Source organism: Diceros bicornis, chromosome 10 (assembly GCF_020826845.1).
Source record: "Diceros bicornis minor isolate mBicDic1 chromosome 10, mDicBic1.mat.cur, whole genome shotgun sequence".
Taxonomy (NCBI): Eukaryota; Metazoa; Chordata; class Mammalia; order Perissodactyla; family Rhinocerotidae; genus Diceros; species Diceros bicornis.
This window is the reverse complement of record NC_080749.1, coordinates 42,863,415-42,884,200: the sequence shown is the minus strand read 5'-3', so window position 1 is coordinate 42,884,200 and position 20,786 is coordinate 42,863,415. Positions and strand designations below refer to the sequence as shown.

At 40.0% G+C, this 20,786-nt stretch overlaps 1 protein-coding gene across 7 annotated transcripts in view; it reads left to right on the top strand.

Annotated features, from left to right (window-relative positions):
- Window positions 1-20,786, top strand: part of RBMS1 (RNA binding motif single stranded interacting protein 1) — a 206,807-nt gene that overhangs the window by 167,974 nt on the left and 18,047 nt on the right. For all 7 annotated transcript variants that reach the window (XM_058549078.1, XM_058549080.1, XM_058549077.1 and 4 more), the window contains exons 4-6: window positions 490-581; window positions 8,947-9,104; window positions 11,259-11,338. In XM_058549078.1, coding sequence (XP_058405061.1) covers window positions 490-581; window positions 8,947-9,104; window positions 11,259-11,338 — 330 coding nt within the window. The remainder of the gene's footprint in view (window positions 1-489; window positions 582-8,946; window positions 9,105-11,258; window positions 11,339-20,786) is intronic.

Genomic DNA, 20,786 nt, shown 5'->3' with positions numbered 1-20,786 from the left:
AGTAGAGGAAGATGGGCACGGATGTTAGCCCAGGGCCAATCTTCCTCAAGAAAAAAGGGGAGGCTTGGCATCGGATGTTAGCTCAGGGCTAGTCCTCCTCACACAAAAAAAAAATGCAATGAAGTTGATTCACGTCCCCACCCTCCCTTTTTTTTAACCTTGTTTGGTAATTTAGATGTCATTTTTTTTCTTTTAGTAAGTACAGGATACCTGAGAAAAAGATCTGGAAGAGGGGAAAGCTCGTTCCTTTTCTTTAATCATTACTATTATTATTATTACTTTGAAGGGAAGCCTGTCTAGCCCCTGGTAGACAACAGGGAAGGACAGCCTGAGGAGGATGCTGCATTGCGGCTGTTAAAGCTTGAGACCCATCAGGACATCAGGGTTTTCGTTTCTTTTGCCTGCATCTGAAACCAAATGGAGTCATTCTTTTACTCTTCACATAATCATAAAATAATGGCTTTAAACTCAGTGTGTTTTCCATTTCAGGTTATGGTTTTGTTGACTTTGACAGTCCCGCAGCAGCTCAGAAAGCTGTGTCTGCCCTGAAGGCTAGTGGAGTTCAAGCTCAAATGGCAAAGGTGAGTTGAGAGCGAGTAATCTCTTCTCTATTCCCTGGCTTTGGTTCTGAAGACTGACACATTGCTTCTCCTATCACCGTTCGCATTCTCCCCGCCATCCCAGCTAGCCACCGATACTTCTGGACACTTGTCCCATGCCTCCACATCCTCAATAGTAGTTTTAATGCAATGTAACCTACAGGTGCCATTTCGAATCTGTATAAGTCAGACATATTTAGACACTGGTTATTTATGGGATATAAATCTGCTCTAGTAGTTCTGCGGTGACTTTATTCAAGACATGTTTCTGATCAACTTTTAGCATTCTAGATGAGGAATATTGTTGAAGTGATATTTATGCCCCAGTCTTTATGGCCCAAATGTAAACTTGGGTTATACCATACCGAGTACCTATAGTGCACTTATTAAGATATTCATATAATCATGTACATCTTTTTTTCCATTTGTGGTCCTTGAATTGCTATGGAAAATATTTTCAAGCCTGAAACTCCGCAGTTTGATATTTTGTGTATTCTTTTCAAGAGATCAATAATTTCATATTATCTGGCTTCTTGAAGTAAAGAGAAAAGTAATTTTGTGCTGTCTTCTGCTACTTCTGAATAGTAGCACGTGATCATTCCCTGAGGAGCATTCCCATTTCCATAAGGAAGGAAATTTATGGAGGTTAAAGGACTCCAGTAAAGAGATAAGTTACCTGCTAAGACCTTAAGGCTACTGAGGGACATATGTACAGCTACCAGGACTAAAAGAATCAGCATAAAGATTTCAGGAATTATGAAAAGGATCACCTTTCTAAAGTAGTTCTTGACTTTTAATATTTTTAAAGCTTTGGATTGAGTTGGACTAATTTTAGATTTTCTTGAACTCCGGAGTAAGAAGGTAAAATAAACAGGAACTGTAAATATTAAGCACCATGATTTTCAGATTATTTGCCCATAATATAGAGCAGTTCCCTGTGGCATTGTTGAAAGACAATGATTATGAGGTTTTAAATATATTTAATTGTGAATGTGCAATACCTATGTTGTATAATGATTTGCAGAACATTTAATCTGCATCTGTAAACAATGGGTAACCATACATTTTATAAGCAGGACTTTTAAGGCACAATCAGAAAACAGCTCGATTTTTTTCCCCTACTCTGTCCGTTTCCTCTACTCTATGAAGCTCCTGCTTCCTCCTCGCGTGGATAAAATCCAGGGCAGGTCCCATGACTTTTCTGGCCACTCTCATTATTTTAAAAAGTCCCTTCAGTTGCTTCTTTCATTTCAGGTTTTTCTGGTTAATTTTTTTTTCTGTAGAATGCCTCTTGATTTTTCATATCCAAATTTCATGGAACATAATTATCTTTCAGTACATTTTCAGCTGTTTCTATATGTATTTACATTAACCTCAGTATATTTTAAAGAAGATGTTGTATGGGGAAAATCTCAAGTTACATTCCAAATACAATTTGTAAAATGTCAGAATCATGTGTAGAGGTTTTGAAAACTCTGCTGAGAGTCAGCAAAAGGGACGTGTGTCTTGGATGTTGCTGGTGCCAGAAGAAATCACAGCTTACAAAGCAGTTGTCTGCTAACAATAACAAATGATTATTTGGTGATCAGGAAGCAATGTTTTAAAGGTTTACATCCCAATATAACCATCTATTATGTGTGTGTATACACACACACAAATACTCACATATAGATATGTAGCAAATGTATTTAGTTACATTTTAGGAAATTGGGGGTTGTGATTAATGTGGAATACATTATAATTTTTTTTATTTGAAATAATATGAAATAAGCTCCTGGTTAACATTTTGATGCTGAAAGTCTGATTTTCAAGAACACGTTACTGATGTTAAGTGTGTGATGCCTATAATTTAAATGTCCAATCCTGTTTATTTGACAAAATTTTGAGTATCATATAATGTTAAAGCGTCTCCCTTCCCGCAGCTCAGGTCTGTTCTAAGTAGTAAGCCTGTAGTGGGATGGGAGCATGGTTAGTTTCTTTCCTGTTTCCCAAACCTGTGTCTTTCCCACTCTTTCATCCGCTGTCTAGCCGTGGTTTCTACTCCTCCAGGGTTGGAACAGTGGTAAGGATGGGAAAGTTTCTTGACTTGACAATGATGTAATCTGGTGTTGATTTCTCTGTCCAGACAGAGAGCTGACGTTTTCCCTCACGGAATGCTTTGGGAATTTTTCAGAGATCTCTTACCTCCCGCACGCCCAATTGATCTTTCCCTCATGCTTCCTTGAAGCTAGAGAATACATGTCCTCAGCCCATTAGCCTCAGCTTCTGATAATCTAAGGGTCTGTCTTTAGCCCCTTTCTGCTGGGACCTCCTTGCCCTTCAAGGCAGCTTTCTTGGGAGGATCTAACACAACCCTGGGCCGGCTCGACCTTGTGTGGCCCATATCTGATCTACGTTTGCCAACCGTGGGAGAGTAGTTACTTCCCAACCACACTGATAGGCCCTGTCAACCAGCCTTTTGCCTTTTAGCTTCCTCAGGCTTAAGTGGGACATTGATCCACTGTATCCACCAAGCTCCACGGGACGCAGATCAAGCCTCCTGAGTGGTCTGTTTCTGAAGCCCCTCTTGCTTGACTGGCGGTGATAGGGAAGCAGCCCACATGGTGAGACTCAGAACACATCAGCGTCTCTCTCCATATACGTGTTCATTCTCAGCCTCTCCAGTCTCTCATAGACAGACAGGAGGTGGGTGGTCAGCTAAGCATCCCAAACCAGTTCTCAGCCAGCTCCTATGCAGACTCTCTTTAGGTGGTCTGGTTTCTCATTCTGGAATGTGGGAGTGCCTGACACCCATTGTTTTGTGGCTTCTGCTGAAACAAAGTTAGAAATAGGCCTATTTTAACAACCTGCTACAAATGCAGAAGCCTTATTTAGAGTGGCCCTGTGAGCACTTACCTAGGCATCTTTTCAATGCCAGTGATATTAAGCAGCATAGTATGTTAAATATACACTGTTTCGAAGAAGTCTTGACAATGCATTTAGTCAAAACTGGCCTGGGTATAGATTGGCACTACATATCGTGTCAACAGTGCACTTTGAATGCCAGCTTTCCCGGGGGTTGATAATGAGCACTGTTCAAAGACCTCTTTAGGAGGCTTGATCCTGTGAATTGGCTAGGAAAAATGATCCCTTCCTACATCATCTATAGGGAAGGAGCAGTATGCAGGTTCAGAGACGCTAGCAGTGTGCCAACATTCTGCACTTTGAATTTCTTCAGGTCTCTGTAGACTGACTGAGTTTCCTGGACCTGATTTCTTTTTTATTATACCGTTAAAGTTACAAAGGTGTTTTAAATGCTAGAGAGTCCATTGTTCTATGCCACAGCCATGGATTTGAGTATCTGGAGTTGACTTAGCCCCTTTATGCTGTCTGGATAAAGGAGCACCTGGCATGCACCTTTTGTGGAGACAATTTTTTAAAAGAAGTTTAGATCTGGCTCCCATGGTTGGGTGATAAGGGACCAGTCACCGTCCACTTTCCTCTAGTGAATTAATCAGGGTACTATAAGGTTTTAAAAATTCACATTGCCACATACTAAAGGCTTGATTTCTTATGTAATCAGAAAAAATTAAGGGGCATTCTACTAGCGGAGTCCAGGGATGAGGGAGAATATAATATTGTTGGACACGTTGGCTACCTGGATTGAAAGGGGACTCCACAAATATTCAGAACTGAATTGCAAAACTGAAAGTGGAGAGCATTCGACAGCAGTGATTATTTCTTATTCCTATTTTAATTTTCACTGCCTTGCTTGGTACCTGGCATATGGTAGATATTAAATGTTTGTTTTGTTGATGATCAAAGAAGCCAGTTATGCAAGAGAAAACTTTCTTCCCAGATTGGACAGATATTGGGAATTAAGAATGGGACCTTTGAAAATTACATTTATTGGGCTCTGTCCATAGAGTACCCAGATGAAACTTACCAAAAGGTTTTCCCAAAGGCTCAAGGCCATTTCTATTTATGTTAAACTTGGCATTTGTTTCCCATGTGTGCCTTTTTAAAATAGAAGACTCAGAATCTATGAAAAAAAGAGAAGAACTCAGATAACGAGCTAAAAAGACGGAAAACTCAAATCAACCTTGGTGATATCTGTGACCAGAATGACTTCTGTGGGCCTTTCAGCATACCTCTTAAGGCCTGCTGGGGGTCAGCAGATCATCGCCTGGTATTTGCCTGGTGGTAAGCTTGCACATTTTTTTCAGTAAATAGGCAGTCAATAGAGCAGGAATTTAACCCCTCTTCCACACAGAGGCCTACCGTGCTTCAAGCAGTTTGCATTCACATGCCCGTAAGCAGCTATCTGCTGGTTGGGGAACCTATTCAGTACAAGAGAAAACAGATGTCTGGTCTTCCTGCCAAGTCCCTTTCTTGCATTTTAGGAACCATTCCACATGCACAGGGAGGTTTTTGTTAATTTCTTTCAGATGATGACTGAGTGCTTTACACCAGGCGGGACCTCCGAGCCCCGCTTTTCTACTCAAGTGAACATTAGTAGCCATTTATCCCTCTCACGGCCAATGTGGGATCTAGTTTTCTACTTGTTAGAGAAGCCATTGAACTCTCTCCATGCCTAGGGATATAAAGAGGCCCGTTGGCCCCATTTTTATGTTTGGCCACCCATAATTTACAGAATAATTGTTTTTTCAGACATAGCATTGTATGTAATAAAACAGAGTTATGGTTGTCACTGCTTTTAAAGAAACTAAATTACCCTCATTCAGGAACCACCCCACTTACTACAAGTATTATTTATTCCATTCACTGTGAATGTATGGTAATTAGAATGCGTGGACACTTGGGGATTAGATCATTTTGTGGCCAATGCTGCCAGCTTGGAGTTCCTTCTTCTTGTTTTTTTTTTTTTTTTTTTTTTTAATTATTGCAACTTCGTAGTCAATGTTTGCATTAGGATAAGCTGACCAATTGAAAAGAAAGATAAATAACATTAGCTCTACGGGTCATCTCCAATGACGAAACCTAATTAACTGAGTTGTTGCTATTGAAAACAAGTGCCTTAAAATCATAGGAAATATTTCCTTGTATTTTAGTCTACTCCATCTCACTATTTATCAAAGAATGGGCTAAGAGCTCCATTTCTTTCTGGATTCTGATTTTAGCAATTATTATTTTCTTCATTGGTAAACTTTCAAGGTGAATCAAGACTTTAAAGAATGTAATATTTTTATTAATATTTTAATAATAGAAGCAACTAAAACACAGATTTAGAAAGTACTGCATTGTCCTACAAGACCTACATCGTCAACGCTTTTAAAAATACTTCACATATGACAAATTCTCCTATGAACATTCTTAAATATTAGTCAGATTTTTATAAAAACTTAAACTTAGCTTAAAAAGAAAGCCCACAATATTGATGATATGTTTCTTATGTAACATTTTTTTTATGCCATGTCTTTGTCCAAGGAGTGTTTTAATGCTTTTTAATTAGGAAGTTCCCAGCTTTTTTCTGAATCTGACTAAGCATGATTCAGAAATCTTTCTAATAAGATAGATTTGATCATGTCTCTCCCCTGCTTTCATGCCTCCAGAAGCTCCCATTTTTCAGGGCGTGGCCTTCTAACTGCAGTCCCTCCTCCCTGCTCCTCCCCCTCCCCCTCCAGGGTAAACATGGCTTACTTCCCTGGAGGATCAGTGTTACTTGAAAGGATTAGGTCAGAAATATTGTTTCTATATTAAAACAAACTCCAGTACTTAGGAAGTAGATTGCAAAATTTATGTGACTTTTTTTTTTTTTTTTTTGAGATAAAACACAAGGCTTTAAGGAAATTTTGCAGCTTTGGCAAGCCTACTCTTTGGCCTTTGACTACAGACTCTTCAGGATATGTAGTCCTTCTCCTTGCTGTTAACATTGCTTAAGTGGAAAAGTTTAAGCAGCCATGACTGACAAAATAACAATCAAACTCCTTAGATAGCCTTTCACAATCTGGTTTCAGCCTTGTGACTTCTGCTTGTTTCTCAAGTCTCAACTCAATATCATGCCCTCGGAAGGGTGCTTCCCTAATCTTCCTAAGATAAGCGCCCCTCTCTGTCCTCCCATTGTGATTTGTACATGTCTCTATTACAGCATTCATTACGTGTGTTTCTCTCTCCCCTACTTAATTGTAGGCAGCTAGAAGACAGGACGAGTCATGGTTATTGTGTAAGGAGAGTCTGGGATGTATGAGAGGCATTGTAAATGTCATTTGGCTGTATTAGGCTTCAGGGCCCCTCAGTACCCACCTTCAGAGAGAAGGGACCCCATCTGCCTTGGCCGATTAAGGATCAGACTTCCACAGGAACAAATCGAGTCTTTCGCACTCCAGGAAAGCTTTGGGGACTTAGGAGTTAGAGCTGACTTGAGATGGCTAATCGAGGAGCTGTGTAATTAATTGGGTGAAGGTAGTGAGTGAAGTGAAAATGAGATTTTACCACTTGTCCCACCTCAGAAGAATTTGAAAACTTTAATATCTAAGACCATTTTGCTTTGCCCTATATTTTGAAACATTTTATCTATTATTGTTGTGCTTTTTTTAAATCCCTTTCCAATTTTTATACATTAAAGATACACTTTCTGTGATTGTCAGTGGGTTTTGCTCGGCTTAACATAATCAGTGGTACCACTCTGAATTTATCCATTTCAGCTAGAAGCAAAGGTAGTTGTCATTTTGTGTCTTCTGTGAAGGGTTAATGAGGTTAAGTGTTTGGCTTGCTATTTGAGCATTTGAAAATTTTTAATTTTTTTTCTTGGACCCACCCGCATTGACACGCCTCTGCCAGTTTGAGTCACCCAGGTTGGGAACCTCTGCTCTGTACCTTTGGAACTGGCCTGGTTACATGTTGCCGCCTTCTGTCAGAACCAGGAAGTCATAGGGACAGGGCTTTTTGCCCATAGTTTCTCAGTCTTTGATAACTTTCATTCTTGGGAATACCAGGGTATTTACCATTCTGTAGGATACCAGATTGTTATTTTAAATCTTACCAGGTAAGTATAGCACGAAAGATCAGCATTCACTTTTTCTTGGGGATTTTATGAAAGGGCAAGTTTCATTTTAGGTTTAATTAATGCTAGGACACACTTGAAAGTAGAGACTGTGCAATTCAAACATGCATATGCTTCACATATATTTTTAAAGTACTCTGCATTTTGGAAATCTAAAATATAATGAGTACACCATTCTGTTGCCTAAGGCTAAAACATCAATTATTGACTTTACTAATAGTGCTTATTAAAGAAAAGATATAAGCTTGCATAGTTCATTCTGTAAAGATACAGTTGGTTAATAAGATCAAAGGAAAGCCTGCTTTAAAATTAATTGACTCTCCTAATCTCACAATTGCAGAGGTGAGTTTTGACTTGGTCAGAAAATATTCCAGTTGTCATATAAGCTTTTTCCCTGATGATTTAGCACCGTACTCTTAGTAAATATACATAGCAGTTACTGGTTCTCAGAAAATTCAGTTGCATATCTTTGGTTTCAGCTGATTGTATCTCAGCAAAGGAAAGGTGAGTGGGAAATATCTAATTATTGCTTCTTCAACTTTCATATGCATATGAATCACCTGGAAGTCTTGTTAAAATGCAGCTTCTAATTCTGTAGGTCTTAGATGGGGCCTGAGATTCTGCATTTTAATTGGCTTGCGGGTAATTCCATCACTGCTGGCCCCTGGATCACTCTTTGAGTAGCAAGGATTTAGCAAAACTACCTCCCCCATCTACTCTTGAGTTCAGCTTTACCCAGATTCTAAAATTTTCTCTGTCTTGAGTTTATCATGTTACATGCTTTGAGTTTCCTTGTTTTTGTTAATTTAGGAGCTCTCCTTTTCCCATTGGTGATCACAACTCAAAAGTAGTAAGGACCCTGCTGTGGAGCGGAGGAGGGGAATTTGGGCAAAGCTCCCCTGTACTTTAGATGGCTTGGTCTAGAATCTGTCGTGTTTGTCTGGATTGAATTATCAGCAGTAATAGCCTTCTGTGCAACAGTGTGCCTGGGATGGACTGTGCAGGGGACGTTGGTTATTTTTGGGAACACTGCAAACAGCTGAGAGTCCTGGTTCCATAAGGGCATCCTCTCCAACTCAGCGGTGCCTGCCAGCAGTTCCACTTCCAAATCTACTAAGAATGGCTCGGTGGGACATGTCTGACGTGCACAGATTGTGCAAGCTTCAGATACTCTTTTCAAGCGTCCAGGGTGACTTGGGTGTTCTGCAGTTCCCGTGGTCTTACTAGGGAGTACTCTAAAAGGACCTGAGCCATGACAGTGGCTAAATAAAAGTAGACGTGTTAACATAAAAAACATCTTACCTTCTTTTGGGAATTAATGGACAATTCTGTGTTCTGTTTTAGCAACAGGAACAAGATCCTACCAACCTGTATATTTCTAATTTGCCACTGTCCATGGATGAGCAGGAACTTGAAAATATGCTCAAACCATTTGGACAAGTTATTTCTACGAGAATACTCCGTGATTCCAGTGGTACAAGTCGTGGTGTTGGCTTTGCTAGGTAAGCATGCTGCACTGTCTTTATTATGTCAACAACAATAGCCCTGCAAAGTTTCCTGGAAAATAAAAATTGAGCAAGAAGAGAGAATTTAAGCCAGGGTTATGGCAGCCAGTTGCACCGTGAATTTAAATTTGTGAATACTAGGGCCGGCCCCGTGGCTTAGCAGTTAAGTGCTCGCGCTCCGCTGCTGGTGGCCTGGGTTCAGATCCCGGGCGCTCACTGACGCACCGCTTGTCCGGCCATGCTGAGGCCGCGTCCCACATACAGCAACTAGAAGGATGTGCAGCTATGACATACAACTATCTACTGGGGCTTTGGGGGAAAATAAATAAATTAATTAAATTAAATTTGTGAATACTGGTTTGCATTTTTCCAAACCTTTAGAATTTCGTTAGGATTCTTGAACCTGAGGACACTAAATTTTTGCTGGCTCCGGGCAAGGAAATATCACATGAACAATAGTTCTGAAAATGTGTGTCCTTAATATTTTGGTTAATTAGATCAGGATGCATATAACCCTTCAAAATAAAGATCTCAGGTTCCTAAATAAATTGATATTTTTTTTTCATTAGATGGAAGTTTGAATCATCATCGACAAAGTCAATGAATTAGATTATTTCAAACATTCGGAAAGTAAGACAATGATATGACAACCGTATAACCACCAATTGCTATACCAATTGTAACATTTTATAATTTTGCTTCAGATTGTTTTTTAAGAAGTAAAAAGTTACAGATATATCTAAAGGGCCCTCACTCCCCAGAAAGGATACTTCAGTGTAATGGTTAATTTGGTTTCTACAGGAAAAATCTTACACAGAAGGAGCTTTGATTTTTGACATAGTTCTAATCTGAAAGCCCAGGTACAAAATACATTATTTAGAAACTATTAATACTGTGCAGTAACAGAAGTGTAAAGTATTGACTTTGATTTTGGAAGAAAAATTGCTGACATTTTTACATTATCCTATTTGATGACAATCACATCTAACACAGACCTATGAGATCAACAAAGCAAGCATTGTTCACTATTTACGTATAAGAAAACCGAGGCAAGGATGGGACTTTTCCACTGTCACCAGGCTTCCAACTGATGAATCAAGGTCTAGTACTTGGTTCTTCTGGCTTTTAGTCCTTTGTTCTTTCTGTTAAGCAAGATAATTTTATAATAAAACTAAAATATTCTACAAGGAGAAAGTCACCAAGGCTAGCATCTCCAGTGTACGCCTTATTGGTTAAAAGGATCCAGATGAAACAGTGAAAAGATCGGCACCGTCTAAAAATCGTCCCCTCTGTGGGTGTTCTTCTGAAAGCAGATCAAGTAATTTCAGTTCTACATCCAAAGACGGAACCCAATTAAATTCTATTGCTTTTTAAAACTATCACTACCTGTTAAAACCAAAGTATAACTCTCTGGGTAGTCCAGGAGTGTAGCGCATTTGAGTAGATTATTGAATGTTTCTTCCATTAAAGAAAAATAAGTCAAAATACTTTAATTCCCCTGAAATGTTTCACAAATGTTTTTAACCACTTGCAGGCATAGAATAAGTTATAAAGTTAGGCTCCATCCTTTAATTACTCCTCCAAAACCAAGATGACAAAGAAAGTAAATAATTAACTTTACTAATTTCATTTTAAACTTGAAACTAATGTAAAAAACATATAAGGCATACTCTGATTCACACTAGTTCTTATCATGACTTTTGAGCCTGTCATTTTGTGAATATGTAAAAGGAAGGACCGTCTTTAAATGACCAATATTCTAGCAGCAGCAAATCATGAGTATTTTAAACTGGTATTTTTGTTTTTAATTCAATATCATGACTAACAGAGCTATTGTTTATTGACTCAGTTTTCCAACAAGTAGAAAAAAAATTGTAGAATTTGATATGCTTGATAGTGAACACTTCGATATAATTTATTTTTCTTTGGATTCCAAATGTACTGTGGATATCAATTTTATTTTACTATAGAAGTTCACAAACAGCAATTAGATAAAAGATAGGATAAACGCACTTTTTCTTATTCACATTTTTGCTAGGTTTCATTTGTATCCAGTAAACCTATAAGAATGTATTCACGTGCACAGAACAAAATGAAAACTAAGAGATCTCTAAATATAAATTTATGTGTTCTATCTTTATATGTAAATAGGATGGAGTCAACAGAAAAGTGCGAAGCCGTAATTGGTCATTTTAATGGAAAATTCATCAAGACACCCCCCGGAGTTTCTGGTATGTTGTTTGTCTAAATTTTATCAGTAGTCTTTTATGTATTGTGTGTATAATTTTAACATGTAATGATTCTTACGTCAAGAACAAAAACGCTTCTTTTAGCTCTTTAAAATTTATTTCTTTGGATCTACAAATAAAACTTAAAAATTCACCTCTCCCCAGACATTGGATGTTTAAATATGAATGAAAGCAGACCCGTGGTAAGGAGCTGTCTGACTTGTAAAGCATTCAGAAGCCTCCTCTTTGATGCATAAGCCATCCTCCAACCCACCGTATCACCATCCTCAATAAATCTTCTGTCTTTCAGTCACATCCGTTGGGGACTGGGGTACTTTCCACCCCAGCTCCTTCCTTTGTTCTGGAAGATTTCAACATGTGCTACCCCTCCCCCCCTTATAGAGCCTGGACCTCAACTCCTATGGCCTTTCTGTCCATTCCCCTGTCGCCACTTCCTCCCATTGCTCTGCCCTGTGTTGTCATGACCAAGAACACTGCACCTCAGGAGCTTTTCATTCCAACATCATACTCACTCTGATTCCCACTAAACCTGATCTGAAATACAAAGGGATCCTTCCATTTTCGCTCTTTATTGGTTCTCCTCTGCCTCTTTCCCATCCCCCCCAAATCTGGTCTCCATTTTTGAGCACTAAAACCATTTCTTTAGCAGCATCCTCAGTTTCCTTATGCTCCATCCCCTGGTCACACCTGCTTGGCAGAACACTGAACCTGGATTAATCCTGCAACAGTCCACCCTCACTGCTGCTGTTACATCCAGGCAGGTAAAGGCTGTCTTCAGCTTGACCAGACCCTCAGCATCACTGGTCCTCACTCAGCTTTCTCACCCTTCCTTAGCATAATTCTTCTCCATTTTCACCATCCTGCTCAGTCCCCTCCCTAACCCCTGCCCCCCACCTCTAAGCAGATGACTTCACTTCCTACTTGATGAATAAAATCGAGATCACCAGATGGAAATGCCATCGTCAACTTCCTGCTTCCTCCCGACAAGGAGACCTGCACCCGCACCCATTCTTGCCTCCCTCCTTCCCAAAAGTCTCAAGGACAGGAGGTTCAAAGCTGTGGCCTTGATCCCATCCCATCAGAACCTTGCTCTGCCAGTTATCCCCTCCCTCTCCTATAATTTCAGTCTGTCTTTTGCTTTTATTTTTTTTTTTCAACAAAACCAAAAACCTTTTTTTGTGATTAATAACAGATCTCTGGCAAGACTAATTGGTAGAGAAATGGGATAAAATGTATAAATAATACTAGAAACAAAAATTGTGACCATAACTATAATAGACGTTCTTAAAATCACAGAATACAATGAACAAAACTATGAACTACTTTATGCCAATACATTTTAATAAATAACTTTCTAGAAAAATCTATCCATTTGTGTTTGAGAGCATTCAGGTCTCTGTGATCTTGAAACTAAATTAAATTAAGCACTCTCTACCTCCTTCACATGTAAACCTTTTAAAAGTATAATCCCACTTCTTCACTGCCTATTCACACCTCAACTCTCTCCAATCTGACTTCTCCCCCTAGTGTGCAACTGAAATTCCTCGTGGTAAACTTACTGTGTTAGTCTGCTAGGGCTGCTGTGACAAAGCATCACAAACTAGGTGGCTTAAACAATACAAATGTATTGTCTCATAGTTCTGAAGGCTAGGAGTCCAAGATCAAGATGTCGGCAGGGTTGGCTCCTTCTGAGGGCTGTGAAGAAGAATCTGTTCCAGGCCTCACTTCTTGGCTTTTAGATGTCTTCTCCCCATATCTCTTCACGTTATCTTCCCTTATGCGTTTCTGTCTTTGTGTCCAAATTTCCCCTTTTTATAAGGACACCAGTCATTGAATTAGGGTCCACCTAATGACTTCATTTGAACTTTAAAGACTCTATCTCTAAATAAGGTCACATTCTGATGTACTGACAGTTAGAACTCCAGCTGTGTGTGTGTAGGGGACACAATTCAACCCTTAACACTTACCCCCTGATTATCAAATCTGGAGGCTTTTTGTGCTGTGTCTACCTGCTATATATGGTACTGCTGATCCCTCACTCATCCTTGAAATGTGTCCTCCTTTGACTTCTGTTTCACCTGTCTCTCTATTTTCTTTCCATCTTGTGTTCTTTTCTCTCTTGTGGGCTTGTTTCTTCTGTCTACTCCTTATTTATTGGTGTTTCCCTGAATTTCATTTTTGGCTCTTGATTCTGATAGATTTCATCCACTTTCAAGGTTTGAACTACTACTTACATTCAGACAGCTCTCAAACATTCATCTCTCATCCTGGCTTTTCCCCTGAGTTTCAGGTTGCCTGGCCTCAGTCACCTTACATTCATCTACTCCAAAACTCAGCTAGTCCCCTTTTCCGTCTAAGCCAGCTCCTCTTCCTGTTTTTGTTATCTTGGTTGATGTAACCAGTATCCACCCAGGCACCCAAGCCAGAAACCCAGGACTGAATCATCCTGGGCTCCCCTGTCCCCCTCCATCCGTCATCTCTCACATACAGTCATTCAAGTCCTTACACTTTTCTTCCTGATTATTTCTAGAATCTTCCCTCTCCCCTCCAGCCCTCTTACCACTGCCTAGTTTAACCCCTTATCTCTCACCTAGGCCATTTTAGTAGCCTCCTCATTGCCTACCCTGTCCTTCCTCTCTCATATCCTCCCTGACTACAGCAGAGAGATTTAGATAAAATAACAGCCTCTGTGTCACTTTACTGCTAAAAGTCCCCTTCTTCCCCCCAGAAGAAAAGACCCAGGATTCCTAGAATGACATTGAAGACCAGAGGTGACAGGGCTCTTGCCCATTTCTTCAGTCCTGTCTCCCTCTGTTCCTTGCCTTACTGTTTATCTACTGAACTGCAGATGGTATTCCAGATACACGGAATGCTGCTTCATTTCCCTTTGCTTTCTCTCACGTGGTTTCCAGTTTCTCAGATCCCTTCAGTTCCCTTTAACCTGGCTGTCCCCTCCTCACCCTTCAAGACTCTGTTCAAGCTTGCCTCCCCTGCAAGGGCCTCCTCTGATCCAGTTGGGTTACCCTCTGTTTGCATAGCACCTTGAGGACACCCACTTGTGTCACAGCATTTAACGTGTTTACTTGTCAGTCCACTAAACTGTAAACTGTAAGCTCCTCGAAGGCAGGAACTGTTTCCTCGTCTTTTTGTTTTCATGCCCAGCACAGTACTCCAACCGTACTAAGCAACAGTAAATGTTTGTTGGTTTTGTATAAATTTCACTACACTATTCACCAAGACAATACTACCTGTTTACAAGCCAGCATGTTAGTGGTTGACCACAAACCAGAAGACATTTCAATTTTTCCCCCACATGTTAGCCTTGCATGTGTAACTAGTGTTCAGTATTTATTCCTCTTATAACTCTGGGGTTCCATTTTTAACCAGATGCCTGATGATTTTGATTAGGGATTTACTTTAATTTTCTGCATCCAGTTGAGTCTCACTTCATAGGGAACCTATTTGTAAGTATATGCGACACCACAGACTACACTTCATCTTGTAATACTAAAACCTGACAGCATACGGTTGGCATGGCTATATGTAAGCTTGAACTGCCTACAGGCACGAGGTTGGAGCATAAAATATAAGACCTGGAAGTACAGTATTCCAAGGAACTCAGCCTTGTGAAAGAGCTTCCTTTTTGTTTTTTAAGTTAGTTTTGTTTTCCCATCAACAATACTTGAGTTGAAAGAAAAAATAAAAAGGAATGCTTTTTACCCTCCAACCAAGTAAAGACAAAGGAGGAATTTCATACATAGAAGTTTAACCCCTGTGCACAGCTGGCACCTGGTGTCCTCCCTGCTTCCCTGTGCCATCTTTTACATAGTCAGGACCCCGGAGTTTGAGTCCCTTTGAAGGGCTGCTCATCCACTCACTGGTGACCTCTTCACTCTCTCAGCTCATTCTTGCCTGCAACAAGGAAAGTTCAAGAAGGAAAAACATCCAAGCATACATTTGTTGTCATGTTGTATCAATCTAAGATAAGATCTACCAGTTCTCTGAATGAAATAGATCTCAGGGTGTCACGGATCGGGGTTGGACAGTTTCCTTTTTTCTCCCAATGACTTCATGGTTGTGTCATCTAACTTTTCTTTGAAGTGGGTTTGAAGACTATTGGTCACACCCATTCGAGGAAAAAAAAAGACCTTGATTTCCAAACCACATGTAAATGATTGTAGGATTCTCTGCATCTTTGCAACTAGTAAAGAATAGTTTCTTCCAAGTTGTGCCAAGTGTCAGTTGGGGCACAAAAAACAGACGGGTTCCTTCTACATCGAGAGCGTCACTGTTGAAGGAGCAGCTGTGCAGTCAAACTGTTCTCTTTGTTCTGAATCAGAATTTAATTTTATGCCGTTTTCTAATATTTAGTGATCTTTCCTGTGTCTTGGTCTTGGTTCCCAAATAGATTGCAAGTTCTTTGGTGGCGGGGGCTGTGTTTTATTTTTAATCTTGCGGTAGGCACAGAAAGCCTGTGCATTGCCCTGTACCAGTAGAGATTACCAAGCAATTTCCAAGAACATTTTTCATGTAGACCTCATAACAATAGTCATGGCTATTTTGAGGGCCTTTTTGGATACCTTTTTGCATATAAGCAAGGTTGAACTGCCTTTAGGCAGGAGTTTAAGATGTACAATGTGGGACTTGGAAGCACACTGTTCCAGTGAACCCTACTTTTCCCCAGAACAAGTCCCCAGTAGATTTGAGAACCCACAACAGAATTTGAAACAGTTTTCAGCTTCTCTTTTTTGGATACATAATATGAGAGTTATCTTTGACTACCAGTCTGTTGATTAGATGCTACTCTCTCCCTTCTGTTACCTGAATGGCTACTCCATAACGTGGCTTTCTCCATGGAGTGCATGATTATTTTCAGTAGAACCAGAAGAAAAAACGAAAATATTGTCAGGCAAGGGTAAATTGAATGAACCTCCACCTTAATGTTTAAATAATGTAGGCTCATTGCTAGGCAGACATAACATTTCATAAATACAGTCAGAGGATGGTTTATTTAATGATGCAGGTTGTTTAGCTGGCATAAGCAGAATTATCCAGGATGGTTTCTGTCAGAGTACTCAGATTCTTGCACGACTGGCAATTTGCCTGTGACATTGGAGTCAAGTACAGTAAAGAAACCCACGTTAAACACAGTTTGCGAAAGACACTTTCTGAAAGTTAACAAACTGAACAGTGAACTCATCTTAACTGTGACACTTAAGAAAGTCTCTAGATGGAGAAGCAGAAGGAGGTCAGTATGCACATGAGTTGTCACTTCTCAGATGTTACCCATCCTCCTGCCCACACACTCTTTTCATACCAGGGTGATGTGGCTGGGTTCCCCCGTGCCGGACGGACTCTACCCTGGCCTAGGACATGGTACATCATGTAGTACATATTTATAGTTATATAAAAATCCACATCACAATTTTTAATGCAATCTGTTTTCTGAAATTGCTTATTAAAAAATCTTGTGCTTTTGTGTCTGATGTTATCATATTTTCAAAGAGGCTTTGTCTTTTCTCATAGCAACTTCTTCTTTAAACTCTTTGGAGTTTGTGTTGAAAAAAATAATTGCTCATAAGGTCTTTCCTTCTATCATCCCCCACCCAGTCTCTCATTTTTCCCTGAAAATGTTGAAGCATTGTCTTTTATTTGGATTTACATTGGTTTTGAGTGCCAGCTGGTTTGCAGTAAGTCACATTTGCTTGGAAGGTCCCCAACCAGGGTAAAAGAACCAACGACTTCTTTGTGAGACGATCTAGGTGAATTCCATAGAAGTTTAAAATATCTACTTAATATTAGCTAGATAAAAATTCCATTATGGAGAAATAGTATGGTGGGTGGTTTCCCACACAGTGAATGTTAGAAATAAGGAATGGGAAGTTTTAGTTACGTAGAACTGATGTCCAAATTAGGAGACATGCCCAAGGCAAAAACACTGTCACTCGTGGTCATGATTCAGGGATTTGTCTAAAAAATGCTCTTTCAGTACCTTCCTGGAAGAGAGTACAGTGTCTGAGGAGACTAATGCACATGGCATGTTAGCTGGAACTCTCCTAGAGCTGCTTGCCCTGAGCCTGCTGTTTTTGCCTTTGTGGGCATCGCACACAACACACACACACACACCACACATGCACACCCCATGGACAAAGGTCACACATGTGTTCAGTGCTGCAGGAAGCGATGTGATCACCCATCTCTTTCTGGACCTCGCCATGACATGAATAGAGTCCGAATAAGTTTCTGTGTGCTAAGGGCAGAGAGTTTAAAAAAAAAAGAAATGTATCTAGTCACTGCCTCTGTGTTAGATTCTCAGTATTCTGCTGGCATCATTCTGCCACATCGCCCAGAGCTTCGTCTGTGTTGTAGAGGAGCTTTGGCAAAGTACGTACGTGACTGCTGGCTGACTCCATTCAAAGACTTCAGCTTGTTGTACATCTGCTTTCTGTGTTACCCTGACTGTTCAGATTGGATTATGTGCCCAGCAGGGCTTCAAACTGCTCTTACCCGCGTTTCCTTACTCCCTGTGTGGAGGTGGTATTATTAGGACATTGTCCTATGCCAGGAGGCAGAAAAGGTAATGTTTAGAGGAAAAACTATGACTCTACTAAAAAGGCTGGAAATCTTTCAAGGGTTTTTATTGCCCATTGTGTTCCCTGAATGTTTGTCTTAAGCATTGTTACTCTGTAAAAACAGAAAATTTTGGCAGCTCCAGGACAAAAGAAACACTTGAAGACGTATGCAGTGCTCCTGGTACCTTTAGAACAGTGGGATGGTACCTTTGGGATTGTGGTCTGCTCACAACCCCCTCACCCAGCATGTACAGTGGAGCAGAGTCTGAATGCACGTATTGTTGAGATGTACCCTCCAAGGGCTGTACTCCGTGAGCAGTCATTGGCATGAAAGCAGGAGTGCTGGAACAGTCCTGGGTGGCCAGTGGGATGAGGGCTGTCTTGCGGATCCAAAACTCAAACTCATTCTCCACTAAGGAGAAGGAAGTCTGGTTTTTAAAAAGTGACAAAGGACCACAACTAGAAATGTGCCTGAGTGCCGTGCCAGGTATATGATGGAGCTGCTTTCGGGCAGTTGTTATCACCATCAATCATACCCAGCCTACCGCAGGCCCCTCAAATCCGTTTTATACCTTTACTTTATCAGGTTCTGCTGGGGAGGAACAATAAATAGTGGAGTAAGATTTTATTAAAGCATAAGGATCTTGGGTGGAAGATGTAGGTGTTACTTTGAAACAGTTTTCTAAAAGACATTTTCCAGTAACTTCATCCTTAACTACGACTTGAACATTTCTTTATTCTATGTGAAGCCAAGGCAGCAACCCTAGCCAGCTCGTTAAATCTCGCAGAATCAAATCCCATGGAAAACAGGCCAGTCTCTAAAGATGTTATAACTTCTGAACCAGAAGTCCCTCTCCTGAGAATTTATCTTAATAATTCACAGGCAAGAGGAGGAGCCATAATTCAAAAATCTGAGCTCCTCCTGTTGTTATAGTAGTAATAACAGTAGTTAGTATGAGCTGTTCTAAGCACTTTATATGTTATATGTTAATTATAACGATCCTTTGAAGTAAGTACTATTCCTGTCCCCGTTTTGCAGATTATGGAACCAGAGACGTTGAGTAACTTGCCCAGAGTCACTAGCTAGTACATGGCAAAGCCAAATTTCAAACCCGGGGAGACTAATCTAGAGCCCGTGTCCTAACCATAGAATCTGTCCGCCAGTGTAGCAGTTGACACTGGGATCAGAGAAATAAATAATATGCACACATAGATGTTCATACAATGTTAGTTATAATAACAAAGAAACTAGACATGATCCCTTTTCAAATAGAACATTATGTAACCACTTTTCCTTAAATGATTCTATAACAAGGTAGACAAGGGGGCACAATGTAAATGGTAGAAGAAAAGGACCTATCGTTGGAAATATGAAAAATAAATATAGACATAGAAAAGTAGTAAATATAGAATATTAAAATATTGATGTTGGAGTGATAGGGAAGTACTGCATTTCCGTTTTCTATTTAACCTGACTTTAATGTTGTTAAATCATTATTTTACTGATAGGTAAAACTGAGTGGGACCTGGAACCACTGTATAAGGGTCAGGAAAGGAGGAGAGATGGGAACCCAACAGCAGGTGTGGGAGGACAGGGTCTGTGGAGAGAAGCTGTAGGTCTGTGCTGTGGTTGAGCAGGACAGCAGGATTTGGTTAGAAACAGAGAGGAGCTAAAGCAGGAAACAATATTATGCACATAAAAAAATGGATAGTATTTATTCGATCCTTAGGTTGAAATTTTTAAAAGAAGAGCCCCAGACAGTTCCTTGCCTGTTACTAGTTGAGGAATTTTGAAAGTAGGCAACATTTTCGGAAAGAAAGCAATTACAGAGTAGGCTAGTTTTCTACAACTGATGGAAAAGCTTCTATCGAGGGCAGTTCACATTTTACAGAATGTTGATTGGGATAAATACTGCATAACTAGAAAAATGGGAGTTTGGAAGGAGCAATTTCTCCAGCTGTTAGAACACAGTGAGGAAAAGGCCCACTCTGTTACAAACTACAGAGAAACCCGAGTCCTCTGAGCTGCTTGATTAAGATGCGTGAGGAGGACCTCCAGGAGGTCACATCATGAGCTACACTGCTTAGTCAAAGCAGACATGCGAGAAGTGACTTATAGTGTGGCTATCAAGGGAAGACATTTGAGCCTAAATTATGGTAGAGTTTGAGCTTCAGAATATGGCTAAGGAAACCACTTGGTAGAGATGTGCAGTGAGTCATCACAGACATCACCCATATGGCTCCTAGTCCCTTAGGAGGGATTGTTAGTGCCACAGAATCAGGCATTAGTAAAAGATCATCCCACCCACAAAGCCCTTTTGAGGACACATTGGAGAATCCGGTAATGCAGTTACCTTAGATGGCTCTAAGAGGTGCCAAAAAATATCAGACCAGTGTTTGCATTTGTGGTATTGCTTGCTGGAGGTTATACTACAGTAGCCAAGCTTTTGGAGGCACATGTTCCTTTAGGTTCTGATGAACAAGGAAATAACTTTTCTGTCTTGGATAATAAGGAAGAGAATCTAACCTGAGAGATCTCACAAGACATCTGAGGTGCACCCTTCACAAAGCCAAAAGACTGTGGTTACTTAAGGGGAAATTCAGCCTAGAATACTGTGCATATTTGGCAAAATCAATTGATTGGGATAATTTTATATAACTTTTGTATTCGTTTAGTACAGAAATATATTTTAAATCACAAATCATTTGTTAGAACTCATTGCAATTAATTGTTTTGCACAATAAGGTGAAGAATTGCTAATCCAAAAAATTGACCATATAGAAGATATGAGTTGACTGTTCATACTAATTTTTTAAAGTTAATATACCCAAACTTACCTATCGATCATAGTCGTATT